Source organism: Chaetodon auriga, chromosome 17, assembly GCF_051107435.1.
Source record: "Chaetodon auriga isolate fChaAug3 chromosome 17, fChaAug3.hap1, whole genome shotgun sequence".
NCBI classification, from domain to species: domain Eukaryota; kingdom Metazoa; phylum Chordata; class Actinopteri; order Chaetodontiformes; family Chaetodontidae; genus Chaetodon; species Chaetodon auriga.
Genome location: NC_135090.1, coordinates 7455449 through 7472939, shown reverse-complemented (window position 1 = coordinate 7472939; position 17491 = coordinate 7455449). Strand labels below are relative to the sequence as shown.

Below are 17491 nucleotides of genomic sequence, written 5' to 3'. Positions count from 1 at the left end.
GAATGGTACATACCCATGTGACAAAGCAATGCCCAACATCCTCTGGCAGCTGCTCATACTTCTCCAACTCTTTGAGAAAGATGCTGACAAAACAAGGAATAAAAGATTGGAAGGTGGGAAACCTTTAACAAATACTATGTCTGCAGGTCTAGTTTGAAACGAGATTTTCCATAAATCAAAGCGTGATTAAAGTCCTAAAAAAAAGTGTGTCTTACTTATGGTGGAATTCATAGAGGTCCTGCATGTTTCCAAAGATGATGTGCTCCTTGTTGATGATTCCTGGAGGAATCTCCTCAACTCCGCTGGTCATCTCCCACAGGTAGGTCTGCACAGAGAGGAGACGCCAAAATGAAAAAACAAACTAACAACAAAACGAACAAAACTCTTCAGCAGCGTTCTGATACATTTCCAAATTTTGTTGTTGCACAACTCTGGCATGACACAGGTTAGCAGTGGTGGGCTGTGAAGCTGGACTTACATCCATGCACTCCCGCAGGTCTCGCACGTAGGCTTTTTCTGTCTGAATCAGCTCAGCCATGATGAACCTAGACACACAAAAAGACGCACACACGCACACGCACAAAATTAGCAACTGTCATACTGTCCTCAGCCACAGAATGATAAATCACCAACAGCTTTCTTCCATCCCGTCTGCTTCACCCATTTACGCTAATGAATAATGAAAGAGTTACGGACCATAAAACGTGGTCATAAACCAGCCACGAATGACTGAAATCATGCTCGTGATTTGTGCTGCTCGTGTAAAATGATGCCGTCTCCTTTTCCCGTGTGCTACATGTAGATTCATTTGCTATCTTGCGGAGCTTGACTGTTGCGTCTGCAGTTCTCGTGCTGGCACAGCAAACAAGAGACGGAAGTTTAAATCATGGAAATCCATTATGCACCGACATTTACACTGAGCTCGCTCACTCACTCACTCAGAGCGAGCAGGGGTTCGGTGTTGGCATTAATCTCGACAAGGACAATGAGGAGCGCAATAATTGAACCTGTGACCTTCTGAAACAGACCATCTTAGTAAGCATTAGGCTGCTCTGCTGCGGATTTTGGGCGCTGAGCCAATCATTTAATGACTCGTCCGTAGAGGCAATGAAATACATTTCCAACGTGAGGAACACGCAGCGTAAATGCTGACTAGCTACTATTTGTTTAGTTTGTAGGCACAGCACGTCCTGTTCAGAGGTGGAGCTTTTAACTCTGCAGGCTAAATGCTAAACGGTTTCATAAGGCACAACCTAGCGCACTGTATAATCCGCTAAATTATTCTGAACTAGCAATTCTACAACTCTGCTGTTATCTGTAAACCCCCTCTGGAAAGCGGCGACGTACTCCTTTCTGCGCGCCGACTTGCGTTTCTCCTCGTTTAGCTCGTGAGCGGCATCCCGCAGCTTGACCTCTGATCCTGGAGCTGTGGCAGGGATGATGTCCAGCTGGAGATCCTTACTCTGACACACACACAGAGACAAAGGAAAAGATTTAAGAGATGGAAAGAGACAGATTGTGAATTTTCTACCCGTCATCCCCTACTGAAACACATGACCACTTACAGCCTTGTTGGAGTCCGAGGAGATGCCCAGGGCTTTCTCCAGGCTGCAGCGGTACTTGTCCATGCGCAGGGAGAAGTCTCGGTAGCGTTTGTCCACAGCCGTCACCCATTTCTTGATCTCCCCGGCGTGACTGTGACCCTTCTCGCAGAACCCGTCAGCCAGCTGGATCAGCAGCTTCACGCGCTCCTTAGTTTGCTGAAGAAGAGGGGGACATCATTGTTACATGCACACACACACAAGCGTACACACAGTCACATGCCGTCAGTGTGTGTGAGGCTCACTTTGGCTGTGATGTGGAAGTCTTCATGCTCCTTCAGCAGCTCCTGCGTGTGGTGGATACTCGAGCCAGTGGAGGTGTGTGTGGACAGGTAAAACTCCCCAGTGTCGTGAATCCACTCCAGAGCCTGAAAACACGCAAACACACAGGACACAGCTGCTGTCAGGTCACATTGCCACACAGAGCAGCATCTTGCTCGGCTATATCACTGTGTTCAGCATCACAGTGTGAGTCATGTTTCCTGCACCTGCTTGGCGCTGCGTTCAAACACCACATACTGCTGACACTGGTCCAGCCGTCGTTTCCGCATGGTCCAGAAGTGGAGGACACGATTCTCTCTCTGCAGCAGCTCATTGAGGATGTCTTAACAGAAACACAGACAACAATCAAAATCCAGGCATTCAGTATCCAACCAAACTCCAAAGATTTCATCAGTACTGCATAACGAACATATATCAAGAACTGCTTTTCATACACTCTCAAATGCAACATACAGTGTTCATGTGTTACAGCCTCGCTAATGCTGAATGTATTTCCTGGTACTCACTTTTAACCTGCTGTTCTGGTGCTTTGACGTGGCTCAGCATCCCAGGCATGTTGACACTGTTCCTGTGCATGTATTTGAGGAAGACGTCTGCGTTTCTTCTGGCCAGAGTGCACGCCTGAGAGAAATATCAACACACACTCAGATCAGACGGGCAACTTGAAGCCGTGTTTCGGCTTTGTTTTGATTTTGTTGTGCCTCACCTTGAGGAAGGCCTCTTTCTGCTCCAGGTGTTTGCTGATCATGGGGGTGACATGGTCCGTTTCACAGTTGGGTCCCAGTTTGTCGGCTCCTCCGCACCAGTCCTCTTCTCTCTTATATTCCTGCTCCAGGCTCTCCAGCACACTGCAGACCTGCGGGGACGAACACACAAGTCTGTCTGAGGAAAACACCGAACTGTGTTCTTTAGAGAAATCTTTGAGACAAAGAATGCAATTGGATGCTGAGTCCTCCGTGGGGGTCTCTTACCCTACCTGTTCAGAGGTCTTGTAGAAGGCCACTGAGGCATTGACCAGCTTGAGTCGGTCCTCCATTTTCAGCATGAGCTGCTGCCAGTGGGAGGCCACACTCTCTGCACAGTCTCTGATCAGGTCCATGTCGTAGTGGTTTGCCTGGAGCAGAGCCTCCGCCTTCTGCTGGACCTGCAGGGCACTCTGGTGGGTTTTCTGTAGAGGGGGAAAAGGTAGAGAAAATAATTGAAAATCTAGACTTAGACTTTGAAGAGAAATAAAATAATGAAGGGAGAAACTGATGGGTTAAAGAAACACTGCCTCACCTCAATGGCATGCTGGAACTGCTCATGCTCTCTCTGCAGTTGTTCAGCTTCCTGCAGGGAGCTGGCTGTTATTAGACCAGCGTTGAGCATTGACTCACCATTACGAATCCAACCCAGAACCTGAAAAATACAGATTCAAGCTGTGATCAAATGTCACCAATCCAACAATTTATTTAATTCATTTTTTTTCCCAGAGAACTCGGTATACTGTAGTTGCAAAGTCTTGGCCTGCAGATGGCACCTTTTCTCTGGCATATGACAGTCCTACCTGTTTGACTTCTGCCTGCAGGTGTCTCAGCTGCACACACTGCTCCAGGTGCCTGCGGTGCTGCTCAGCTGCCAAGTCAAGTTCTTGCTGCTTCTCGTGGAGAAACTCCAGCAGGTCCTGCACCCGCGTAGCCATATCTACGTCCCGGTCACACAGGAGCTCCACGCCTTGAGGCAAGACACACTGCCATTAGCTTTGGATTCATACAGTCGACCCCTGCCTGTGCTGGCTGCCTGTCTTGACTAAGAAATGGTTCCCAACAGTTGTTATTATTACTCATATTTGTCGACCTCCCTTCTAATAACTGCCCTATGAATATCATCAGTATGTTTCAATACATGTGACATGATGTAACCATTCTTTATGCTCTTTCAGAGAGCACCTATTAGCATGTGAGATCACAGGTGAGTTATTATAGTTAATGTGTGGGTGCCTCTCAAACACTGACTGAATCTGACCCGCGACACCTACACAGTATCAATATTAAACTAATGTAGCCAACACAGAAATCTGTGCAGCAGCAGTGAACATGAGCTGTATTCTGCTTTAACCCTCAGGTGAACGATGACTGACGATGATCACAGAAGGACGGATGCGGAACAGTTGAGAATTTGCAGATTTTAAAAGACTTTTAAAGGCTGGAGACACTTACCATCCATCTACAGACCAGAATTTTCATAATACAATGCTTTTTGGTCTTTCAAAGAGGAACGGCCGCTCTGCATGGTGTGGTGCTGTATGTCCAGTACAGTCCGGGTGGTGTACTCACCAGAGGCTTGGACTTCATTGACGTACTGCAGCAGCTCCTGTCCCTGGTGGATGACATCGAAGGTGAGGTTGTTCATGGTCAGGGCCTTGTCGGCGTGGTGCTGCAGCCTCTGCTCGGCCAGCGTCAGGTCCTCTGTGTCGAAATCATTCATCTGACCCGTCAGCTCCTCGTTCCATGACTCCAGGTCAGAGATGATCTGAGGAAGGACAATAAGATTCCACTTTTCAGAGGCCCTTAGATGGTGAATATATCTTTACATTAGGTCTGCTTTTTTTTAAATGGGTAGAGTCTGATTGTCACATACTAGGAATATAGCGCTATGGTAGCTCAGGGAAAACTTATACTGTAAATACAGCAAACACACACATGACCCCTCCTCCTGCTCCCAAGCAGACTCACGTCAATGGCATCCCTCTCGAAGATGCGGAGCTGCAGGAAGAGCTCCAGTTTGATCTTCCTCTCCTGGAAGAGCTCCTCCATCTGGGCCTGGGCCTCGTCCAGCTGCTGCAGCACACTCTCGATGTGGTTGATGGAGCTGTTGTGGGGCGTCTTGTTGCTGGAGATGGCCGAGTCCCTGGAACAGAAACACACAATTAAGCAATGAGCGGTGAGAGGCAGCGCTGCGCAAAAAAAAAAAAAAAAAAAAAAAAAAAGACACAGTTGGGCATTACGCCAAGTGAACTAGCTGCTTTACAAACTGCTGCATAGCACAGCCTGCAGTGGCTTATTCAGCAGCAACACAGCAAATCAGTAGATTTCAAAAAAGGGAGCTGATATATCAATTTAAATGATGGAAATGTCTGCCTGGAGAAAGCAAGCGCAATTTCACTTTGAAAATTCCAAATTCAAGACTGAAATTTCCCCAAAATTTCCCTAAAATTAGTTGACATAGTTTAAAGGATAAAACACTGGTTTTATTTCAACCTTGATTTTATTCCAAAACCACATCATTTGGGGCAGCTCCCAAAAAACATGGACCATGTCCCCTCCTATCCACATTTCCCTGACTCTAATTCCCATCTGTGTCTTACATCACAAGCGTTACCCTTTGTGTCAAGATGAATCCTCTTGACTCCATGCATCACAGCAGTTTAACACTACACACAAATTCGACCACAGAGTCTTAAGAGCTCCAATGAGTGGCAAAGTGAAGCAGCTCATACAGATCCTGATTCATCAATCTGACAGACGCACACATGCATGAAGCATGAACACACAGACACCAGAGAGTTACCGAGGGGCAAAACATGAGTAAGCAAAGACAGCGGAGGTCAGGCGGATTCTGATTGGCTAAGAGGTTGATTACACAGCGTGACAGATGCACTCCCGAACTCACGTTCGTGATCGCACGTGCGCATGGTCTCACACGCACACGCAAGGGAAAGGTGTATAGAGTTACAGTTGCCTCCCGGGGAGACTGCTTTATAAGTGTGTCTAATTGTGTGGCAGACTTATGTAAGAATTCACAGCGGAGCCAACACTCCAGGGAGAGAGGGATGGAGAGAAGGAGCAAAACAGAGAGAGGGAGAGAACAAAGGGGGTGGATGAAAAGGGAGGAAGAAGAGGGACTGGAACATCCTCGGTATAAAAATAGAGTTGGGGAATGAGGGTCAACTGCGTCCACCTCTCCAACACCTCCTCCCGTCCTCTTTTCTTTCTGTGTTTTTGGTTTTCCTTCATCTCAAAAATGACGCCGACGGGCTGTTTCGTTACATGTGTTTACACATTCACGCGGCTTTAATTCCAAATCGCCCCACGTGTAAATTGCCTCGCCGAAGCTCTACTGAGACAAAAGACTAGAAGAAAACCATTATGTAAGAAGATCCGTTTTTGTATTGTTTTTTTTTTTTTTTTCAACGTTTTTATTGTCACCAGTTGGCTCAGAGGATTACTGCCTCGTTTGTTGGGCATAGCATGTGTGCTATTATCTTGATTTCTTTCACTGCTGCTGGATTCTCTCTCTTAACAACTGGTTTAAGTGGCTTCACAGATTGGCTCGCATCAGTTTATTAGTTTTAGTAGTTGCGTGATTCAACTGGTACATATTTTACAGATTCTGTCTACTAGTTTGTAGGTTTTGATGTTGTTCCAGACATGCATGTGATATACAGAACTATATAGCTAAAGCATTACCTCACAAAATAAGCTGTTGTGGCACTTAATGCAGATCTCTCTTCACACCACACTTTATGATCTTTTCATAGAACATCTAAATGTATAATTTCAGCTTGTCTGCTTTCATTTCTAGTATTTCAAGTATATTAATCCGTACCTGAGCTGCTGGATGAGATCCTCTCCCTCCTTGATGACGTTGACAGTGACCTGCAGCGTGGTCTGCTGCTGCTGGCCGAAGCGTTTGATCAGATCTTGTACGGCCTCCACCGACTCGGCATAAACGTCGTCCAGCAGCTCCTTTTGGAGCTCCTCCAGCCATGTCCACAGCTGCAGGAGCACATTAATTGCAGATATATATATTTTTTGTTTGTTTGTTTTTTTACAGCACAGTGTTCTTACATTATGCATGCATGCAATTGTGCCATTACACTTTTTCAGTGGCACGCGTAGAGGACAGTTTAGTGACCATCTGAATCCCTCATTTCAACTTTAAGGTCAAAGCTAACCTCTATAATCACCCTGACATAAACCTGAACCTGGTTTAGAAGGTGAGGGCTGGAGAGATGCTCTCGGATTAGAAAAATGGAAACTTCTATGTATGAGTAACTGGATAAAACAATACACACATAATTCCATGTTATCAGGTAATTATTTCCCCGTTGCTCCGAGAGCGCTCTGAAAGCTCTCATCCACACAAACACACAACCCACCATCCACTTCAGCATTGCGTCATCCTCCCTGCCTACCTCTTTGACGTGCGTGTGGAAGGCGACAGACATGTCCAACAGGACTTTGCGCTGCTCCACGCGGCGAACAAAGTCTTGGATCCTGTCTTCGAGCTGGTGGGCGGCCTGGTAGATCTCCTCTGGGTCGCACTCTCCCGTCTGGGCCAGCTGCTCGGCCGCCTCCAGCAGCTTGTCTGCATTAGTGTACGTATTCTACACCGAGGCCGGGGATGGAGAGAGAGGTGGATTAACCCAGGAAGGCGACATATATAATGCAAGTAAAACGGATTTTGACGACGACGAGAGAGAAAGAGTAGAAGCACGGAGAAAATGACAAACAGGATATGTAGGAGACGTGTACACTGATGAGAGTCAGTGATAGTAGAGCTGCACAGAGACAGCTAGTAAGAGGAAACAGAGACAGAGAGTGGTTGAATGTGATATAAAGAGGAAGAGAAAGATGCTGCAGAAACAAATGGCTTCATTAAAGGGGAATATCAGAGGGCTGATACTAATATTTTCTGCTTAAAGCTGATCAGAGCTGACATTCTGAGCAGTTAGAAGTAAGAGTCCTGCATTGAAAGTATGCAAATATTCTTTAGCAAAATGTGCTTCAAAGCACTTTAAATTAAAATTACTCATTCAGAAAAATCCCCCACTGAGTGTTATGTATTACATATTACATAATATAATTATTTTAAGCTTCATCTGTAAAGGAACTAGTAACTACAGCTATCAAATAAATGTAGTGAAGTAGAAGTACATCATGTTCCTTTCCGGTAGTAGTAGATGTCTCAAGTGGCATGAAATGAATACACATTATTCAGTACAAGTTCTGAAAATGAGTACTTGATTAAATGTACTTGACTAAATGTACTGAGTTCTATCATCATTATAGGCAAAATACACCCAACATGCGTTAGGATTTACAACTAACGGAATTTAGATCACATTGTGAAACTGAAACTAAGAACTCATGAGGTGAGCTGGCTGATGTTTACAGCAAATGTAGGAGGAAACAGCTGCTCCAAGTCTTAAACCGAGACTATGTGTGTTGTCCTGCACAGAAACTGCTGCAGACACACCTGATTCATGATTACTGCTAAAATACTTACTACTATTACTGAAAACTGAAACAAAATACAACTGCTCATTTGTAGCCGTTCAAAATTCACTGTTGATGAGGAGAAAACAGCACTCTGAACACAGTGATCAGGCTGAGGGTTACAGAAACTGAACCATCCTACCTGCGCCACTTCCTCAAAGTCTTCGTGCCGCTTCTGTAGAGCTCGGGCTCGATGGAGGGACTTTCCCACACCTGTGTGTTTGCTGAGGAAGGCCTCGCCATGGTTTTCTATCCAGTCCAGCACCTACACACACAGGCCACACATCCACACAGTGAGACAAACACTAGGGAACAGGCAGCCACAAGGGGGCGCTATGAGGTGGTAGATGAGCCACAAGTGCTGATGACAACCACGAGTGTGTAAGAGAAGAGGAATGACAGAAACGATGATCAGCACTGTACGAGGCGGCGCGCCGAGCCTTTTCTCTTCACACTCGTCTCCCTGCACTCTGTCCTTCAAAGCGTTAGCAGATGAACAGCATCTGCATGGACATATGACCCAATTCAGTTGCCATAGCAACAGTTGCCATGTCAACACACCCAGGAATGCCCGTGATTTTCGTTTTTTTTTTTTTTTTTTTGGACAGGATGCGAGCGTATTATCATACTGGACCATTTGATGATGGCATGCTCATTGTACTTGTTTCCAAGCTTTTATTCTGCAGAGAACATTTACATTTCAGGCTGTTATCCAATGTTCCTTTCCACTGAAATGCGTGATGAGTGAAGACGCAACGTTCCAGCAACTTGCTCAAGGACATTTTGATAGGAAACATGGCTGCCACGGGATCAAACCCCTCTATTAAGAGAAGAATCCTTCTAACCAGTACACTACCCTGCTATTTTCAAATTACTGTCTAACCCTCTCATGTTATACTGAAAAAGCTGGCAATTAACTTCGGTCATGGAATTACCACGTATTTGAGCAAACGTGCACATGCATCTCAACAAAAACACATAAACAATAGCATGCATGTGGGTGCGTGTGTTTGTATGGGTGTGTGTATGGGTGTGCGTGCACGCGCACCTGCTGGACGTCCTGCTGAAAGACGCAGAGCTGCAGACGTTGGTGCAACCGCACCTTGCGGTGTTGCCAGATGTTTTCCAGCTGCCTCTGGTGATGCAGCACCTCGTGGATGATGTCCAGGACGTGGTGCACTGCCTTCGAGTAGTTTGCCGACGCCGTCAGTGAGTCAGCACTGCCTGGGGTCAAAGGTCGCTGCAGTTTGTCCAGCAGGGCTTTGCCATCTTGGCTCACCTGAGGAACAGAAGTTGTCATGTTGTTTATTTATTCTTCGGACTCATATCTGCTCCACAAACGCACAGGAGTAGAATACTGGCACAGTGAAAAGCACACTGGCATTAATGTAATTTGCATTTGACTGAACATAGAAATATAAACATCATCCAAGTAACAACGGCCAGCAAACTGTGTGGACATTTGCTCGGGAAAGCGCACGCGCACACGCACACACACACGCACACGCACACGCACACACACACACACACACACACGCACATCATACTCAGAAACTCATAAAGAGACGTGATAAATGAAAGAGCAACACAAAAGAGGAATGAGTGAGAATGAAAAGTAATTTCTGGCACTGCGCAGTTGCAATTCCTTCAAAATGGTCAGCGTAGTCATTTCTTTTAAATTCAGTTCAAAGCACAGAGTTGGATTATGTAGATGTTTGCTGGAAAAAGCTTTCATTTTGACTCTTGCACCTCAATATAAGAGGGGCATTCAATGTACTGTTAGAAGTACATCGAAGCTTTAATAAGAAATACACTGCTACAAATTAAACCATGACCGCGGTGTTAAGTGATGTTACATTGTTTACATTGTTACATTGTCTGAACATGCTATGGCTTAATGGTTCTGCACATCATATACGTAGATAAAGGGGGATGTTACCTCGGAGTAGGCAGCAGTGATGTGTTCATACAGGCCTTGGTGGTGGTGGATGGCGTCTTCAAGATCCTGCAGCTCGGAGGGCAAATCCACCTCGCCGCACGCCTTACACCAGGAGTCCACGTTACTCATGTACTGCAGGGCAAGAACACACACACTTGCTTTTAGACTCTGATGTAAAGCATTTCACATGAAACTCTGCGTGAGGCGGTGGTGTATACATCCTTGTGCTCTTCCCCGGGAGTCACATGTTAGTCAGACACAGCAGAGTGTGCAAGAAACCGCCTGCGGAGCATTTTCTTTACCATTACTAACTTACACATGCAGTAATGCCCTTTTATATGGTTATGAGCTCTCTTAAGACTTTTTCAGAGGAATTATCCATGGCTGAGTGCGCTCTTCACTGGCCTGTGGTGACTTCCTAGAACTTTGTTGTACCCCCATGTGTGAGAGTTTCATCACTGCTGATAAGTGGAATAAGGTAAATGAGTAGAACAAAGATTTAAATGTGCCTCTCGGTGTGTGTGTGGAGGGGAAAAGGTTGGGGTGAAACCTATGGAAAAAAGAAAAAAAAAAAGAAGCTGTTTCTATTTCAGCTCACAAACATGAAAGGCCGGTCTGATGACGGCAGTATTCCAGGTCGGAAAAGTCGTACCACCCATCCCAGTTGGGATCCTGCTTGCGCGCTTTTTCAGGCCATGAATCATTCCATAGTGGCCCGACTAATGAGCACAGACAGAAATAACAGCAGATAACAAATACTTCACTGACATGCTGCATTGTTTATGTAAATATATGTTAATGCGATGCATATGGTCGGCTTTATATATTTAATGAAGCCAAATGGGTATTTTACAACCCGGAAAGTGCGTGCATACGTGCCCATGTGCATCCATTAAGATAGTGAAGGTCAACGCCTCAGCTGCTTCGACGGTACGTTGATGTGAGAATTCAACAAATATGATATAATGTGTTAATTAACGAGCTTTGGATGTGCTGGTGGGCACATTTTGTTATCTTTGGAGCTTGGCCAGCTTCTGATAAAACACACTATTGTCTAAAAAGATGCTGAGGACGGTTTGTCTCTGCAGCCCTGCACATGTAATAGTTGACTGGATTTGGTTGGTTATGGTTTATACTGAAAAAATACCCAATAATCAGAAACACCAAACATTTGCTGGTTCCGGTCTCTTAAATGCGAAGACTTAATCTTCAAATAATCCTCCGCTGCCATCCTACATCTGCACGTGTTTCTGACTCACCTGGTCACATTTCTGGTGGAAGCTGGCCGACATCTCCAACAGCGTGCTGCGTTCGTCCAGCGCCGCGGCGAAGGCCTTCCACTCCTTCTCCAGCTGCCCTGAGATCTGCTTGATCTGCTGCGAGGCATAGTGACCGGACTCCAGCAGCCGGTTGCCCACCGACATGATGCGGTTGATATTCACGTACACGTTCTGCAGAGCGGGAGAGCGGGAAAGAGACGATTGAACAGAGGGGTGTGGGAAGATGAAGCACCAGACATTGGGTGAGAATGAAATGAAAAACAAGAGATTCAGAGCTGCAAGTAAAAGAGGAGCAGAGACTGAGGCGAGGGCTATTGAACTGTCGGCATTATTGTCATCCGAGGACAGAAACTCCAGCAGCTAGATTGATTCCTCGTCTCAACAGTTTCATAATGGTTACATAAGGCCGACTGTGGATAAAGAATAGGATTACTCAATACCTGGTTGTGCTGCTGCTAACATGCAGAAAATGTGCAAGTGCACACAAGCACAGGCTGCTCCAAACAAACACTTGAGCACAGGACTAGAGGTCGACACTAAGTGCAATAACTATATGATTATACAGTGTGGGGCACGGACTCGATGGTCCAAGTGGGCGGAAAAGCATTACCTCCCGCTGTGCATCAGCATGCGCGTGTATGTGTGTGTGCGTCTTACCATGCAGTTCATGGCGAAGTGGTTGTGCTGGGTTTGCAGCTCTACGGCGTGGGGGTGGTTGTTACCAATCTCTGTGTAGCCTGCCAGGAACAAACCCTTGTTGTGCATGATCCAGTCAAACATCTGAGGCGCGGGGAACGACAGGACAGACACGGAGGGGGAAAAAAAAATGTTAGCCAGTCGAATGAAAACATATACACAGAAGGTGCGGGTTCATCGTTAACTTTCACAGATCGCCGCAAGAGCAGGTGAAAATAAACAGCTGGCACTTCGCCGTCGTGAGTAGACCTCGGCGAGTTCGTGCGCTGCTGCAGTGTGTGGATACTTGTTGTCTTTCCAGGCCAGAATACAGAGAAATGGACTGCCTGTATTAAGAGTATCCTCTCAGGCTCTCCAAGAGAACAACTCGTGGCCTATGGTGTCCTAGCAACAAGCTCCTACTACTGCAGTGGATCCAAGACTGCAGCTCTGCCTGCTGCTGCAACCTGCTATTTTATTCTACTCACTCAAACACGGATCTCTGAATTTCTCTGCCTGTCTCTTTCTATTTTGTGCCGCAGCTGTCATCACCTGAGCTGTCGGAGTGGCAGCCGGAGTAGGTGGCACTGTGCCTGCTATCCTCTACCTCCCTGCCTGTTATCCTGGGATGTGGTGGAGGGTGACGCCATTAGCTTCTTACCTCCCATTTTATGCGTGAAATGAAGTTTAAGCTGCTTTTTAAGAGCTAAAATAAAACAAATTTCGCGAGCTGCACATACGGCATGAATCAATGCTTCACTGTGTAATGAAGTTTTTGTTTGTATTGGCACTTGTCTGCCCTACAGTGATCACCAGCTGTGGTTATAGATTACCACTACATCGCTGCTCATGCCGAATGAACCCCTCCTGACTCCCGCCATCCACCGACCTTCTCTGCGTCCTGTTCGAACAGGCGGAGCTGGAAGCACTGATCCAGCTGAAGCTTGCGGACATGCCAGGCCTGGTGGACGTGCTGTCGGGTGGAGTGCAGTTTGTCCAGCAGCTGGGTGATCCGCGGCACCAGGCCCTGGGTGTCGGCGTTGCACACCCCGCTGCCGCTGCTGCTGCTGCCGCCGCTGCCGCCGCCTCCGCCATTGCGGTTGGAGAAGGACTCGCTGCTCTGGATTCGCTGGAGCAACCTGGAGATGGATTTAATGTGAGCTGCTGCGTTACTCAGGCTTGAGATTTACTATAGTTGTTTTGCTGAAAAAAGTGTAAAAGAGAGCGAAAAGAGAGCTGAGAGAGAAGCTTTAACCGTGGCTCCTTTCTCAGCTCCACACTGCTGGCCAACCACAGCCTGAAGTGAACATGAATGTAGATTGTTTGAAAGTTACAGAAATGGTCGGACACAGCCACTGCCCCCCCCCACCGCCACTGCTACTGCCACCATTAACCCCTGTGTCTTTTCACTTGCACATCTACCTTGAAAGTGATTTGAATTAAACTGACACTTTCATTTGACACTTATTCAGAACATCCGCTGAGTGCATGAATAAGCTTCATTTGCACAAACGATTGCAAAAGCCTACAAGCAATCACAAACAGGACACTCGCGGCGCTGAACGAGTTTCTACATGACCCTACAGTTGCTCACGTTGCTCATGCCGTACTGTTCAGTCCTTAACTGAGCAAAAAAAGAAAAAAAATGCATGCTAACCTCTGTCCTTCAGTGTCCAGCTCCTCTATTGGGGCTTTTATGACCTTCTTCTTCAGCGTGGCATGTTCTTCTATCATCCGCCTGGCTCCTTCCAGATCTTGGGGGAAGTCTTTCCTCGACACGGTTTCTTGCATCTCTTCTAGTCGAGCCAACATCTGGGTGGCGTGACCAGAGAACTCCTCAAACGCCACACGCACCTGGATAAAAACACAGCAAAACAAGAATACTGCATGTAAACGGATCCCTGCTATTCCTGCTGCAGCTCCATTTCTAGCACATTTCATCAGCTTGGTCTCTTGCCCCGTTCTCTGCTTATTTCGTACAGCACGGCTGAATTTGAAAGTCATTAGGGGTTTTAGGGATTTCAAGATAGATTTTCCAATCAGGCAGACAGGCTCGAGTGACAGGATGGGCGGGCCAATCTCACCTCTATCCACTCTTCGTGGTTGTAGTCCAAGCTGCCATCAAAGTCCGCCGTCAGTTGGGAAGGGTCGACGACCTTCGTCAGGCCCTCGAGTGACACCATGGTGGTCTAGGGGAGTAAAGGTGGAAGAAAAGAAGTGGAGAGGAAAGTAGTGGAGAGAAAGAGGGATTGAACGGGGTTTAGGCGGATTTAGGTTAAACTCAAGTCAATTGAGTGCAAAATGCTTCTAATCTCTCCTCTCCTCCCACTGCATTTCTTTCCTGCCTTCTTGTACTGTTGGAAATTTTGTTATTTAGATAAGACACGACCAACCCCTGTGCCAAAAATGCATGAACACAGGATTTTTGACATGACAGCAGAGTTGCACAGATGTGATTTTTAGAGAACAGCTTGTAATTAATAACTTCATAAATCAATGACATGCCAGAGCCTATTTTATCCTCTTCATCCTGCCAAGTCAGCACACAGCAGCTTTACAATACCGTAACATTTTGAAAAGGAGTCACCGAATAAGCACTTCGCAGCATGCACTGTTCTATCACAGACCGAAAAGCGCAGACATTAAACACTTACAACGCCTTGGCACAATTTCTCGAAGCTAAGTGAACTTCAGATCCTCTCCACACGACAATTGCATATTACAATATCAATTTCAGAGACACAGCAAGGAAATGTCTCCCTGTTTGGTTTCAGTGCCTCCGTGTTTCTGCTGAGCCACCTCCGCACAACACCCCCACACACATGGCCAGAGATGGATGGAGACAGAACGAAAGCTAGAGAGCTTTGTGTAGGCCAAACAATACAGAAACACACTGTTGTCCTTGGGTAGAAAAGCACAGTGGCTCTCGCCAGGGGAAAGTACTGATACCGCTGTGCTCACTATTGTTCTTCAAGTTAATTGATTTGTACTCTGTTGAATGCTGAGAGGGGCTGTTGGGAACCCCCCCCGAACAGAACCGCGAGCCTTATCAACAATCAAAATCAAGGTTGCAGGCAGCTCTCCGTGCTCCAGCTCGCCGCTTCCTTTCTTTTCGTCTCAATTGAACACGAAGGGAGGAGAGAGGATGGAGACATTTCCTACCTCCTCTTCAAGTTTTAGTCTTCCCAAGCCAGGAGAAAATCCTTCAGACACACACACACACTTGCTACAGTAATACTCAATAATGCACATGTTTGTGTGAATGCTGGACGTAGCACATCAGTTTCGTCAGGCTGGGAAAACTCTGCGCACACACGCACATGAGGTTAGGCAGTGATACATGATGGCAGGCGCACATACAGATCCACATGCAGCGGATCCAATCGATGCCTGTGTGGCCTGGCAGGGCGGCTCATGGATATCGGCAACCTGCCCTGTGGCATCTGCCTATTCTTCTCCTCGAACAATCAATAGGGTGTCATCAGACTACAGTGGACCATTCACACACACACAGATCCGGTCAGATGCTCAGGGAACGTATCAGAAACACACTGTACAGGAATCCCAGCACGTACAGAGAGGATGAACAAGATCATTATCGTAGCAAGGAATGCCCCTTAAAGACAGATCAAACAGGAGGGTGGGACATTTGTTAGCTCGTCCTCATTAGAGGGAATTTACTAAACAGGCTGCAAATCAGATGAAAGCATCTTCACAGCTTCAAAAGCAAAAGACCCGCACTGATTAACCCCTGCAGTGGCATTGTCAGTACTTTTTCACACTGGTACACGTTTTGCCATCACGTTCTAATGACTGAATGGTCCGAGCATAAAAATAAGCCCGTTCTTGTGAATATATGATTAAATCAGCTGTGACAGCATCACAAACACTGTTCCTCGTGATCCCGTGTGCTGTTGTTTTTTTCTTTTTTTTTTTTTTGCTTCGAACGTGATGACATTTTTTCCTCTGGTAGACAGCTGGCTGGTGATTTACGCACCCAAAGCAGCGGGGAGAGGAAAATAATGACATGTGCCGACGACGAGCGGCTCAGCTGGCTGCAGCAGTCGTTATCACAACTCAGCTGACGGCAAATTAAGGGGAAAATGGTTGACTTTCTGCTACTTTTAGAACTCATTACGTCGAAATGGGAAATACAAAATAGTGGCAATTAATCTCTCTATATCTGGGTGCTTTCAAAATTTATTACAGCGGGCTAAAAATATATTATAGCCCAGTCTACCCTTAACTGAGCAGCATATAGTTACATAATTAAAGAGATGTTGTTGCTGTGGCAAGTGTAGCTTTAACTGTATAGCATCTCACCTGCAGTAGTTCCCATCATACTCCTCTGGTTGCCACTTCAGTGACATCATTCCTTACCTATAAATTCTCTATAATTACTGTCACGTTGTCATGTTTTGACAGTCCTAAATAAAATGCAGTCTGGCATTGTAATTAATATTATTGTATAAATGTTCTATTAATTGATTCTACGGGTTAAAAAACATTTTCAGATGTCGGCAGCTAATTACGTAAGCAGCCAGAGAGCTGAGCTGACATAAAAATAAGCTGTTACTGTAGAGAATCTCTCCCCGTCCTACCTCAAATTCGAACTTGGAGCTGCCGAAGTTGGTCCTCTGCTTCTGCCAGAAGTTGTCCGGTTTGATGATGAGGGCGACGTGGATGCAGGATGGAAACGACTCCTGCAGGATCTTCAGCAGAGGCTTGATGCTGTCCCACTTGGAGCCGCGCATATCAACGATGACCGTGAAGCCATGTTTACACACCTCCTCGCTGGGATGGATGGAGGTCGGCGGGAGTGGGAGGAATTAAAGAGACGAGAGGGGAGGGAGGATGTGAGGGAGGGAGGGGCGGTGAGGAGATTGAGAGAGAGTATAATCCAGAGAGAGGAGACAGATGACAGGCGTGGGAAAGGATGAGGGAGGGATGGAGAGAAGAGAGAAAGGAGAGAAGGCGATGGAGATTGAAAATGGGAGAGAGAGAAAAAGGGAGGAAAGAATCAAAACAAACAGTGAGATGACGCATTTTCTATACTGTGAGAAGCCTACGCAACAAACACAGATCCCGCACACACACCCAACCACGCACACACACACACACTCACACACGCTCACACACTCTACTACACCCACACAGACCCCTGCGACGAATGAGTTCCGTATGTGTGCACATATATAAAAAGACAAATCAGCACATCTGTGCACCAGCAACCTTCATCTACCTGTGCTGCTCCGCTCTGGCCGACATTACGACCACACAACCTTACACACACACACACGCACAAGCTACAAACACACACCTGAAACTAAAATCAGCTAACATTATGTAAGATCGTACAAATAAACCTGTATTCGTCTTCACGATTTGAGGGGCAAAACGATGACATGGTTCGTTCATCGCCATGTATCTTATGACGACTACTTATTTTATCTT

The 17491-nt window shown here is 46.4% G+C and overlaps 1 protein-coding gene across 7 annotated transcripts in view; it reads right to left on the bottom strand.

Annotated features, from left to right (window-relative positions):
• Positions 1-17491, bottom strand: part of LOC143335367 (triple functional domain protein-like) — a 65189-nt gene that overhangs the window by 16590 nt on the left and 31108 nt on the right. For all 7 annotated transcript variants that reach the window (XM_076754744.1, XM_076754746.1, XM_076754747.1 and 4 more), the window contains 25 exons: positions 16639-16831; positions 14122-14226; positions 13695-13891; positions 12927-13176; positions 12020-12142; positions 11342-11533; positions 10083-10214; positions 9192-9422; positions 8286-8408; positions 7060-7251; positions 6471-6640; positions 4598-4772; positions 4199-4394; positions 3430-3596; positions 3162-3281; positions 2860-3051; positions 2590-2739; positions 2390-2504; positions 2090-2205; positions 1847-1969; positions 1566-1760; positions 1348-1463; positions 479-545; positions 216-325; positions 14-83 (listed from right to left, as the gene is read on the bottom strand). In XM_076754744.1, the coding sequence (XP_076610859.1) occupies positions 14-83; positions 216-325; positions 479-545; positions 1348-1463; positions 1566-1760; positions 1847-1969; positions 2090-2205; positions 2390-2504; positions 2590-2739; positions 2860-3051; positions 3162-3281; positions 3430-3596; positions 4199-4394; positions 4598-4772; positions 6471-6640; positions 7060-7251; positions 8286-8408; positions 9192-9422; positions 10083-10214; positions 11342-11533; positions 12020-12142; positions 12927-13176; positions 13695-13891; positions 14122-14226; positions 16639-16831 (3820 nt within the window). The remainder of the gene's footprint in view (positions 1-13; positions 84-215; positions 326-478; positions 546-1347; positions 1464-1565; positions 1761-1846; positions 1970-2089; positions 2206-2389; positions 2505-2589; positions 2740-2859; positions 3052-3161; positions 3282-3429; positions 3597-4198; positions 4395-4597; positions 4773-6470; positions 6641-7059; positions 7252-8285; positions 8409-9191; positions 9423-10082; positions 10215-11341; positions 11534-12019; positions 12143-12926; positions 13177-13694; positions 13892-14121; positions 14227-16638; positions 16832-17491) is intronic.